Here is a 13334-nt window from a genome sequence, read left to right on the forward strand (position 1 = left end):
CAAGGTGGCGAGTCCGTTCCCTCTGCGACGTGCACTTGGCAAGGTGGCGAGTCCGTTCCCACTGCGACGTGCACTTGGCAAGGTGGCGAGTCCGTTCCCACTGCGACGTGCACTTGGCAAGGGGGCGGGTCAGTTTCCACGGCAACGTGAACCTGAGTAGGCGGAGAGTCAGTCGAAACTGACATGTGGGCGTGTCACGGGAGCGGGTCAGTTCCAACTGCCACGTGAACCTGCATCAGGAGCGAGTCCGTCGGCATTGCGACGTCAGCATAGCTCGGCTGGTTCGCCAATCCTTGCCGGACCTGGGCCATGAGAGCCGCCAATTCGGCTCTACTCCTGGATCTAAATGTTATCACTCTGAAGTTAAAGTTGAAACAGCAGGGTTAATTTGAGGTATTAGTGGACATGAAGTGACATCACATACGTACACGTGTAGAATAGCGGGAGTTTCAGCGCATGTCCAGAGAGAGAAATTCGAATAGCTTCATACTAAACACACTTGCCTTCTGCATTGGTAGATTTGAATTTTAAACAAAGTGTTAAGAATAACCACTCTTATATTCCATGCAAACTTCCTGATTCATCACCCATCACTAATAATGCTAATGTGGAGCCTAAAGTGGGGAAACAAGGAGAAATTTCTCTCTGTTTAGTGAGTCACATTTTCTATTAATTGCCTCTTTTTGTTTTCTTGCTTAAATTTTGTAGCTGGTACAGCCAACTGAATTTGAATTATGGCATTATGCTGTGAATTCAGTGATTATTCTTTTTTGATTTGGAGAAGCTCCAAGCCTTGCAATGGAAAGTTCCTTAATAATAAATAAATGCAAATAATAAATATGATGAGACAAGAATGCAAGAAGATGCAGAGTGGCTGTCCCAATCTTTGTTTGTGGGTGTAATTGCTTTTGAGACAACAGAATGTTTTGTGTGAAGAATGTTTAATATTAGAAGCATACACAGTGACCTGGAAAAAAAACTTGGGTCTATATATACATGTGAGTTTCCATTCTCTACAGCTTGGACTCAAGATTTACTGCAAGGATTTGATTAGTCTTTTGGAGTGAGCACTTGATACATAATTAATTAACCAGGGTTTAATCCTCCATGTCCTCTCTCAATTGCCAAGGAACCCACATCAATTCAACAGATCTGGCTCTCAACCAATTGGATTAGTGCTGCTTTATGTTAATAAACCATACAAAAGTTAGACTTATATTACTTGGCTAGGTATATTGATTCAAATATATGGAGAATTTCTTTATTTTTTTAACATCTCACTGACAGACGTTTCAATGTAATGTGCTAAAGATAAATGTGTGATTTAGTTTGTGCTTTTACAGACTGTGTGTGTCTATGAGCAGGCAGTTTGACACATGTTGTGATGCATCCATCCAACAGGCAGTTTAATGTCTGCAGATATTTCTGTCTCTCTGCCTATAAGAGTGCATGATGTGTTTTCATGCATGCCCATGTGTACGTGAATGTCTTTAAGTGGCAGTGCTTGCTGCTCTAGCTGAGAGCAAATTGGTTTGATGTGATAGCTTGCAGCAGCATATCTTGAAGATGAGAGCCTTCTATGGGGGATTACATGAGCAAAAAGGCACAACCTAAGGACGTCCGTGAATGACATATCGAAAGAAATGGTGAAGTTGAATGACAGAGGTTGAGAACAAGAAGAGGCCACAAAAGGAAAGACAAAAAAAGATCTTTTTCTTTTACTTTTTAGACAGAAATAAGGAATAATCACATTTCTATCTAAAGAAAACATCCCTGTCTACTGTTCACACTCAACCATCCATCCATCCATTTTCGAGCTGCTTATCCTCACGATGGATGCAGGGATGCTGGAGCCTATCCCAGCAGGCAACGGGCAGGAGGCAGGGTACACCTTAAACTGGTTGCCAGCCAATCGCAGGGCGCATGGAGACAGACAGTCGCACTCACAATCACACCTAATTTAGAATATCCAATGAATGCATGTTTTTGGGATGTGGGAGGAAATCGTAGTGCCCGGAGAAAACCCACGCAGGCATTGGGAGAACATGCAAACTTCACACAGGTGAGGCTGGAATTGAACCCGGGTCATCAGAACTTTGAGGCCAATGCTTTACAGCTGTACCACCGTGCCGCCCACTCTACCATTTGAATATAATATATGAGTTATTTCCATATACTGTAATATGATCAATAATGGTCATGACACACCGAAAAAAAAAATTCTCGAAGGTTTTTCCACCACGTGGGCTTTATATGGGTAGATATCGTATACGGAAACAGACATTTAATTTTTTTTTTTTTAAAAGGTATTGATCAAAGATGTTTGGCATTTGTACTAAAGGCACCACCTATTGATTTAGGCTAAAGATGGTGGCCCACTGAAATACACGTTTTGCATAAGGGTGGAGACAAACAGCTTCATAAGAATCACAGAGTTGCACATTTTACAGTACAGTAACGACAGCTTGAGTAGAAAAGGCATATTAAGAAGTAGGAGAAAAATATATATATACGTATTGTATCCAAAAATGGGATTTACTATCCACAGAAAACATGTTGCACGTAATGAAATTTCATTTTGGATGCCTAACAGTAAGAAAATGTATTTTTTTCCATAGAAACAATTATGGCCTTTTGATGGATAACAACTGCCAATAACTCAAATACTCACGTCAGTAAAATTAATGTCCATGTCTTTACCATTAGGCGTTAAAAAAGGCTTATGGTTCCGATTTCCCAACAAACCCTGAAAAATTCCCGCTGACCCCAACATTTTTACACCATGTAATAAACATGTGAGGGATGTAGTTCTCCACACTCTTGGTTGTGTGGAGTTTGCATTTTCTCCCCATGCCTGCGTGGATTTTCTCCGGGCACGAAGACTCAAAATTGCCTGTAGGTGTGAATGTGAGGGTTAGTGGTTGTTTTATTTAAGCCCTGTGATTGGGAGGTAACCAGTTCAGGGTGTACCCCACCTCCTGCTCATAGTTAATTGGGATAGGCTCCAGCACTCCCACGACCCTGGTGAGGATTTGCTGCTCAGAAAATGGATGGATGGATGCTTCAACCGTTTGTCATTTCTGTAATAAATCGTAGTCTTTAGCATATAACTTTCAAATGTTGACATTTAAGTGCCTTCTGAGGGGATTGGTTGCAGTAGTGATGAGACAGCTTTGATATTTGGGGTGACCCGTCTTTGGCCTGCCCTTTTTCCAGGGGTCATTGAGACCTTTGTGTGCTCAGGCACTCCCTGTCACAGGTGATTTGGCAAAAAGTGGTGACGGGCATTAACCAGGGTACCACCCCAACATTGAGATGATGGCTTCACGCTTCATAGCTACTCTACGGATGGCAATTACACTATTTAGCTCATAGCTGTTTAGCTATTTAGCTGAGGGTTTTTTGGGCATTTTTCTCCTTTTTGCACCCTCCTGTTCTTCTTTTTGTCCTTACTGTTTCTAAGTGATTTTATTGACACTGGAAGTTGAAAGTTTAATCCAGTTGTAATTACTTTGCTTGAACCCTCTCCACTTCTCGCTCCAGAATACCCTTGTCTGGCACGTTTCCGATGGCCTTATGTCATCCAGGCAGGTTTAGCTCATCCAACAATCATGTTATGTTTTAATCCAAGACTGGCTTGCCAGGCACAACAAATGTTTGCCACTACATTTAGAGGGGCCAAAGAAGTTAAAATGACCTCAAATGGAAGGACTTTTATTTTGGTTCTGACACAGGGTCATTAAGCCCTAAATACTCTTTTGGCACAGTTATTGCCCCATACTCACAACTCTAAAAACATGCCTTTGTGGTGCTGGTCACTCATAGGTCAACATTGTTGATTAATGATTTCCAACACAATTGTTAAAATTTGTGTGTGTTGTGCCAACAGGTTTATAAAGCACCAATAGACACAGTCACAGGAACACAACCCGTTAAGGAGCTTTGTCTTTGATGTTTTTCAGTCACAACTGGAAAGCCACAGGTCAGCTAGTGAGAGATTGCATGGGGTGAGAGGAGGAAGAATAGAAGGAGGGAGTCCTTGTTAACATGCTCTTTGTGTCTGCTCCCATCACAGCAAGGGGATGCAGAACAAAATAGAAGAAAACAAAGACAGGGCAAAACAGAGAAAGATAAAACTGAGCCTAATTTTTAAAACCATTCCCATGCTTAAGGATTCGTCATGTTATGTGCTTCCAGGAAAATCCTCAGGGAAAATAGTAGTAATGGGGGTGGAATATGTTGTGGCAGTGATCGGGGTGGGGTCGGGGTCACAAGCACAAAGGGTTTCGTAAGCCAGCAGTGAAGGTGGGGTGTTGTTCACAGGAAGAAAAGAAAAAAGTAAAGAGAATGAGATCTTGGACTAGAAGTAGAGGAAGGGAGGGGACCAGGCATGGTGGAGGCAGATTTAGTTAATGCGCGCCACTGCACTCTGGAAAGAAGCCAGCCACTCTAAGCCCTGTCAGATCCTTAGGTTCTATGTTACTGACCTGATAGACAACAAGCCTGATTCCCCACCCCCTGTCCTGCCCACCCCGCTTCTTTTCCCCTTTCAGTCAATCAACCAACCAGCTGCATTCCTACTTAGCAGCTGCTCAAGAGAGCACAGAAAAAAATCAATCACACGTGAGAGGTGGAACCTTAGCATCTTGAAACCATCATACCTAATAGATTTTTTTTGGGCTGGACAGAATCTGGAGAGCTATTTCCAAAACAAAATACACCACTTTATAATTGCAGGACTTGTGAGGCCACGTAGCTCAGTGGTTAGAGCACTGGTTTGGTAAACCAGGGGTTGTGGGTTCGTATCCCACTGGGCCCTCCACTCCCTGAGAAGGGTTGCGTCAGGAAGGGCATCCGGCGTAAAAATTTTGCCAAACATATATATGCGTTCATCTGAGATGATACGCTGTGGCGACCCTGGAAGGGACAAGCCGAAAGAAACACACACGTAGTTGCAGGACTTGTAATGTCTGCTCAACTCACATCATCGATTAGGCAAAATGATGAAATTATAACTTCGGGGGTGGTTATCCCTTAGTATGGATCAACTGAAAAGATGGGAATAGCCTTGTTAAGTATGACTTATTTTGTGCCTTGGCGTAAGGATTTTGATACTTTCCTTATGTTTCTGAACTTTCTCTTTTCCTCCAAGATAGGTCTATGGCAGGTATAGCAATACAGGCTATCAAAACACGTTTTTTTTTTGGCAGTGATAATTCTAACCTTTGTCCAATCTCTTGTGTGTGATAGCTACTTCAAATGGCACGATGGAGGGGATTGACAACCAGGAGGGGGGAGTATGTAAGACAAAATCCATGAAGATGATCATGAAAGTGGGACAAAGTGAGTATTCATAAATTAGAGTCATGTAAAGAATGAGCAGACTGTCACAACACAGTTCTCATTCAGTTTGAAAAATGTTTCGATAAGGTCACAAGAGACAGTGGAGCATAATATTCCATTGTCTCTGTGACACCTGGGTTGAAGGGTAAGTGATATAATGAACAGAAGATCTCAAGCACATTCACACAATTGAGCAAAACGGCTGTACTTCTAAACATATCCATGTTTACAAGCACACAGACTGTTAACAGAATCACTCCACACGAGCACAAACATAAATCTGAATCTTATTCTTGATGATCCCAATAATTATTTTTATGAATCAGTTGCTTAGCTGATTTATAGTGTTGCAATTTCCTGGGGCTAGCACTTTCATTAGGCTCAATTGAGAAAATTGTTTAAAGTTAAGGTTTTAAATAAAGTACAAGAGATCCTCGACTTGAGATGAAGTTTTATTCCTGTGACATTTCATAACCCAATAGTGTGAACATACCTTAGCCTGTATCACTAACCTATGCTTATGCAAAGTTATAATTATTTGCATGCAAAACACATTCACAACTCACAAGTGAAATAACAAAATGAAAAATAGTATCAAAACAGAAAAAAATTCTTACATTACTCCATTCTGTTACACTCCTATGGCTCTTTTCGAAATTAAATCATATGTAAGCCATTTTTTTAACAGTAATGCAAGATCGATTTGATATTAAATTGTTTTGTGTTCATAGTTTTTGGTGTATATCAAGTTTAAACCACTTAATAGTGTATAAACATTTATAACATTGATAACATTTCAGGTGGCCATCAGTTACTCACAGTTTATTGGTCTTCATGGCATCACTTGTGCCTTGTGTGCTAGCGTATTATTGTATTTACGACACAGACATCATAGGCCGAAGGAAGTGTTTTCTTAATAATAGGCAAACTGATGACCTACTGCTACTGTTACACTGAAGAACGCCTTATGTCACAGTTGGATCATTGTAGTGGCTTGCAGCCAAAAGGCAGGTGGACCCAAGCACAGACAAGCAGGGAGCGTATGAATGCACGTTATTCTCAAAAAAGTTTTTTTTTTCCCAAAAAAAAAGATAAAGTATTTGAAAGCAGGATAAAGTAAACTAATTGTTATGAGACACGGAAGATAGACGCCGAAGAAGACAGGAAACAGGACACATGACAATGACTAGAGACTAACTGAATGAAAACCAAACTAAATACAAACAGATTGACAAGACAACAATGTACACTAGGACAAGACGAGTGGGTGGAGAGAGCTGATTGACCGACTTGAGGAAGAGGGCTGACAAGAACAGGTAGAGACAATAACATGATGGGTACATAAGGACAGCACAAACAGGACAATGGAAAGCACCAAACTCAAACTAGATAACAGAACTAAGACTATAATAACAAAATACAGTAATATACATAAAGGAAACAGAAATGATCTGTGCCGCTTGGCACTTGCAACCTAATCCTAACCTATACCCGATTGACAAACAATGGGTCTTTTCGAGGCTTCAGTTAGCCCAACACAATTTTATAAGGTGAATTACTGGATTACACTGCTGTGCTACATGAATCCTTAAAACCACAGTACTGACTTTCAGCCCTCATTATCGTGACATAGTACTGTAATATGAATATTTTTCATCAGTTTATTTGTTTTATTTTGGCTTAGATGGAAATCTAATTTACAGTAAGTAACTTGAAAGCTGTGTCCTTAAAACTCAAAATGAGTTGAATTGAATGACTTTTTGTGCATTTGTGTATTTTTTCTCAGATCCTGCTGACCCTATTTCATCCAAAGACAACCCTACCAGGGTTCCCTACTCGCCTAAGCACCCAGATAGCAAAGAAACCTACAAAATTAATGAAGTGCTAGAGAAGCCAGGTGAGATCATATACTCCTGTTTTAAATTCTGGGCAAGTGGAAACTGAGTTGAGAATTTATTGAAACAATTCAGCATTACAAGGAAAGTAATGGAAAGAAAGGACACCAATTAATTAGTCTACAAATTGAATGCTATCCATAAAATGACAGGCATCTCTGCCTTCTTCACTCGCAAGGACTTAAAAGACATCAATATGCTGCTCCACTCCATGTTATCCATCATTGAAGTTTTCAGGCAAATGAACTGATTCTGTGCCATCATTTTAACCCCCTGCTCCCTCTTCCCGTGACAAAATTTTTAAACAAAATCAAAACTAACATAGCCACATGTATTAATGAGACTTTTTCCAATTGTTGTAATAAGTCTTTGCTCTAATTATTTTTTTTTTGTACACTATCCTGTGTAATATAAAATTCCCCTTCATGTTAGCTGCTAGAAGGAGCAGAAGGGCAGTGAAGCAGTATGTGAGGCAGCATAATATCCTTGTACAGCACAAGTATCAATTATTACATAAGCACTACGACAGATCAATCACTTTCAGGCCTCAAGAGAAAGGAAGATAACCTGTAGACATGTCAGTACCTGTTCTCAGAACATCAGAGCACACCGAACCTTCAGTACTGAGAGAGTTTCATATGGAAAGGAAATGTGTGTTTTGTTTTTTCTACCCTATGAGTGGTTAAAATTTAAATTATGCTCTTAGGATCCACGTGCCATTCTCGTCATCGACCCCCTCAATAAAATTATGTTCTTGCAAGCTTTGCAGAACTTGCCATTGTTTGAGGCATGGGTCCTCCTGAGTACGCTACAAACACAAGACTTTTGAAAGAGTTAGGAAATCGAACAATTATAAGTCTGTCATTTTGATTATTTCATCAGGTTCCTTGTCCGTCTGTCGGGGAGTCTGTAGTTAGTCAGAAGTGATCCGCATATCATCTAAATATGGCTCGAAAAGATTGGGTAACATGGCCCCGGTCACTTCACTTGATTCTGAAATGTTCTCTTTTTTGAAAAGAGCTTCAGTCTCAGAAGGGGTGTCAGAAAAATCCGAAAATCTCTCTCGTTCATCTCCCATACCAGATGGCACAGAGTGTTTTCAATGTTGACTGTCCCAGTGTGACATCTGCAAATGACGTTGTAGGCAATATGGCAGACACTGGGATGTCGAGTGAGACTTCCGCAACTTTGCGCATGAATGACACGTTCTCCGCTCCTTTTTTTTTTTTTTATAGACATTGAAGTGAATATTTTTTTGTAGTTTTCATACCAGTATCTATTTTGAAATGTATATTTGGGTGTCAGTTGCCATTTACAGTCAGAAAACTATGATTGTCATCAAAATGTATGTGGACATCTGTACTTATGCCCACTTCTTCCTCTGAAAATAGAATGATCACTTCCATTTTGGACACATTCACTGCCATTACCATTTCTACAATGAGGAAAATGCTTAACGTCCATAAAAATAAAAAATATTGGGGATGATCATTCTGATATTTTCATAGGTCGAAGTGGGCATAATTTCACGTCAACATACATTTTGGTGACATTCATAGTTTTCTGACATTATGAGTCTTATGTTAAGCATTTTATTTCGACCCTCCAAGTTTTTTTTTTTTTTTTTTAGGTAGACAGCAGTACCATATGACAGACGGTGTGTGTGTGTGTGTGTGTGTGCGTGTGTGTGTGTGTGTGTGTGTATATATATATATATATATATATATATATATATATATATGACAAAAACTAGCCTGTTCTGACACTTAGACCCCAATGCTTCTCTTTCTCTGTCTGCCAGGTGCAGCATCCAGAGAAAGTGATGTAAACAACACTGGTGGGAAGTCGTCCAATATCATTGGTTCCGGGGTGGCCATCTTTGTCAGCATTGCCTCAGGCAGTGTCATCTTTATCATCATTATCATCATGCTGGTGCTATTGCTGCTCAAGTACCGGCGGCGTCACCGAAAGCACTCGCCACAGAATACGGCTACATTGTCTCTTAGCACTCTGGCCACGCCTAAACGAAGCGGCAGTGGTGGGAACAATAATGGCTCTGAGCCCAGCGACATCATCATCCCACTTAGGACTGCTGACAGCGTCTTTTGTCCTCACTACGAGAAGGTCAGCGGGGATTACGGCCATCCGGTCTATATAGTCCAAGAGATGCCACCGCAGAGCCCTGCCAACATCTACTACAAAGTCTGAAGAGGAACGTTTAAAAACATGAGACATATTGGACTAATCCCAGGGTGGAAAGTGGCAGGGTCGTGGTTTCAGATGCCACAGCCTCCATGGCTGCAAACAAACTCCCTCACCCTTTCTCTGTCATTCTGCCAACTCCTCTCCTCTCATACCTTGTTAGTAATATTTTCATGGTCAACATTAGATTATATCTACTTCCTCTGGTATGTTCACATTCAGTTGGCAGAGGCTTGAGAAATTGCTGCTTCTGCTACTTTGTGGGGCTTTGATGGAGAGGAGGAAGAACTTTTAGTATGTTTACCCAATGTTTTTCTCTTCTATGGTTTGTGCACATGGGGCTGGAACGTTAGGGAGCTTGATGGATGAGGTCAGAGAGTTTATAAAGATGCAAGTGTTCTTTTCTTTGACTGTGATGGGAGGGACAGCAGGCCATTTCAATGTGAAAGATTCCTTGTAAGAGACGAAGGTTATCTCACATCATCATAGAAACTACTGGTTGGAAACATTTGAGACTGGGGGAAAGATAACAGAGAGGCGATAGGCTGACCCTGAACTCACAAAGTGGCTGGCCTTCCTTGATGTTCACAGGCTTGAATGAATATTTGAGTTCCCCAGGTGAACAAGAAAAAGGGTGTACATTCTTGCACCAATCCTCTCTGGGATTATCTTGATTGACTCACAGATTTGACCCAGACACTCTGTCAGCCACACATACGCCCACCCATGACCACGCACATCCGTCAATGCAAACTGTTTGGGTTTTTGTTGTGGATTACACCATTTGCCCTCATTCTTAGCTATTTTCTCACCAAATCCTCTTTTCATATTACTTGAAGGTTTATCCAATATGTGTCCCATCCTGTGTCAAAATATGTTGCATTTCATCATGTGTGGCTTTCATATCCTGTGGAGCTGTGTGCGCATAAAGGTTTAGTTATTCCTTTTTGTGCCAACAATTTTGTACGTAATATTCAAACACAAGCAAGATAGCAAGTCTGTTAGGATAGAGGAGTCAGGATGGTTGCGTGGCTGCTCTGTTAAAAAAGATGTCTGAAGAGTGGGGCGGTTTCTATAGAAACGGCAGTAGTTTTAGTTTTGGTACCTGTACACTTCAGAGCAGTCCGGCAAAAATTGGCATAGTTTTTCATCTCTATATAGATTATTATTAGATTATAGATAACCCTAACCATTAAAAAGATAATTGTAACCATAATTAAAACGTTAAAAAGTCAGCAAATGTTTTTCTGTGATAAAGTTCAATAATAAATTACATAGCATAGTCTATCCATCCATTTTGCATACTGTTTCTCCTCACTAGGATGATGGGCGTGCTGGAGTGCATCCCAAATAACTCTTGGCAAGAGGCTGGGTACGCCCTGAACTGGTTGCTAGCCACTTATAGTGCACCTAGAAGGAAAACAACACATGTTCACACTTATGGCAGATTTAGTCTTCAATTAACCTACCATTAACTGTAGTTTTGATAATGTGGGTTGTGATGTGGGAGGAAACCCACACAGGCACTAGAAGAAGAACATGGAAACTACACATAGGCAAAGCCTGATTTGAATCTGTGTCTTCAAAACTGTGAGGCACATATGCAAATAATTTCCAGCGTTCCACTCGACATAGCATTGTAAAACAGTAAAATATTCTGCCTGTAATTCATATCTTTATTGTGGTAAGTGTTAAGCGGCCACAAAATACGTTTTTTAAAAATTCATTATATATTTTAAAATGATCGTCCAATCAATCCGTTATCCTACTTTTATTCTATGAAATAATGGAATTGGCATCAGCCTAAAAAAAAAAAGCAGGTGGGCCCAAGTTAATAGTAAGTACTCACCTGAGCTGCACAAAACCTGAGCTTTAAGCAGGAAATTGTTTCGGGCAATATTTTCATTTTTATTTTCTTTACATGAGGTGAAGGAAGTTCAAGATACAATGAAAGTTAGCATAGCTGTGTGGAATGGCTTTAGGTACTGTAATGTTTACCCTAAACATCTGAGGACAAGGCCTCTTGGGCCCAAAGAAGTATGGCCAGTGCTCATATTTTTTTAAAGCAGGGACCTATTCATCCATTGTCACTGGTTCTCTATCTCCATCATAATTTCCACGTTTTGGGGGTGTAAAGTCAAATCACAAAGTACACTACACAACACTTTTTGACTGGTTGTGTACATCAAAGAATGGACAATATGTAAGTACGAGATTTTAGTTGTGATAGACATACAGAGCACAGATAAGCATGGCATGAACTGATATTAATATTTTGTGGTATACATGGACAATATGCAACCAAAATAATTTATCATTTAATATGCTTCAAGTCCTGCAATTTCACGAGAACTCCAGGTGAAGCAGGGCCACGTGAGGGAATTGGGAACCTTGGCTCTTATAGAGCAGAGTAGCTGTGTCTAACTCACTCAATGTAGCATATACCGTATTTCATCAACACCCACTGCCCCTAATTACTTCACACACATGCTTCATGTCGTGTTTCCATATGTGTATGTACATGACAGTTCAACTTTAGGAGTTCAGCAGATTCACGTATCTTCAGCTTATGATCATATCTGTTAAGTGTACAGCACGCCATCTTCATGAATATCATCAAATTTCACCAAAATGCCAAGCCTAGTATAATGAGGTTTGTGCCTCTAAGAGGCTACAAAATCAGCAAATATGCAATTGTTATTTATTTTTTTAATCAATTCTGATATAAAGAAAAACACCTATGGGAAGTGTTCTTAACCACTGAAAGATATTTCAAATGACATACAACAACAAAAAAGTGTGTTATACAAGCCTGCTTTTAGTTTTATTCCCTGCATATTGTTTCAACAATTTTTGTTTTGTTGCTGTGCAAATGTTTAGCTGTGAAAAATTGACCAATTAAAAATGTATGACACCTGAACAGGTATTTAATGAAGGTAAAAAAAACCCACATCAAAAGCAAGATATTTAGTTGCTGTGTTTCTGCAGCGGAATATGACAATCTTATTAGTTTCTTTGAATCTGGCGTCCTTTTCTCAGCTGTCACTTGAATAACACTCTCCTAACATTGACCAGATTTGGTTTGAATGTGATTAAATGTTACAGAGAGGCAGCAGTGAGAGTCTTAACAAGTCAGTGAGGAAAAGCACATCACGTTCCTGTAAAATGCCTTGCTTGTATGCTCAGTCCTTGGTCACTTGACTCAGAAATTTTGCACCACTCCTTTGTTGGTAAGAAACTGTAAATAGATTCATGTTTGTATTGTATATGGATCCTGAGTTGTTACGATAGCCTTATTCACCTTTTTAGGAATTTAGGATTGCATAAAATGGAAACACCAGTAAGAGAGAGCATACTACTTTTTGGTAAATAGCTTATGTAAATATTGATGAGACCACAAGAAAACATTTTTATAAACTCTTAAAGTAAAAAGTTTTGTATAAAATTTGAATTTTTTGCTATGTATTTTAGCTAGAGCTCAATGGAAAGCGTCCTCCCTACTCCCTTCCCTTTTGCACTGTTTCCATAGTAATTTGATTTAAAAAAAAAAAACAAGCAAAAATTTGCCAAACTGACTGCTGCATATTTGTGCCATAAGTGTGTACCATAAATATTTATTGAATGTGTTTTGTTTTTTTGTTCCATTTGTTATTTTATTTCAGTCCAGTTTGTCAGTAACACAGTATTATATTTGAATTGCTTTTTTTTTTCTTTCTTTCATCCTTGGTTTTCTATTCTGCTGTCATAGTTACTGGGTGGCTGTAGCCTTTTTCTCCTTTCCGGTCAATACTGAGTTGAGAAGTTGTGAAAAAATGGTTTTAACATTCAAAATCTGAAAAAAAAATCAAATCAAAGTGAGGATATATGACACACATTCCACCGGTCTTACAAAAT

The 13334-nt window shown here is 39.7% G+C and overlaps 1 protein-coding gene across 1 annotated transcript in view; it reads left to right on the plus strand.

Moving 5' to 3' along the window:
- The window catches only part of efnb2a (ephrin-B2a), a 34349-nt gene extending 21664 nt beyond the window's left edge, over nt 1–12685 (plus strand). Inside the window, exons 3-5 of the mRNA XM_061841733.1 lie at nt 5251–5343; nt 7130–7240; nt 9040–12685. Coding sequence (XP_061697717.1) covers nt 5251–5343; nt 7130–7240; nt 9040–9446 — 611 coding nt within the window. The 3' untranslated portion in view covers nt 9447–12685. The remainder of the gene's footprint in view (nt 1–5250; nt 5344–7129; nt 7241–9039) is intronic.
- Nucleotides 12686–13334: the final 649 nt, after the last annotated feature.

Source organism: Syngnathoides biaculeatus, chromosome 14, assembly GCF_019802595.1.
Source record: "Syngnathoides biaculeatus isolate LvHL_M chromosome 14, ASM1980259v1, whole genome shotgun sequence".
Taxonomy (NCBI): domain Eukaryota; kingdom Metazoa; phylum Chordata; class Actinopteri; order Syngnathiformes; family Syngnathidae; genus Syngnathoides; species Syngnathoides biaculeatus.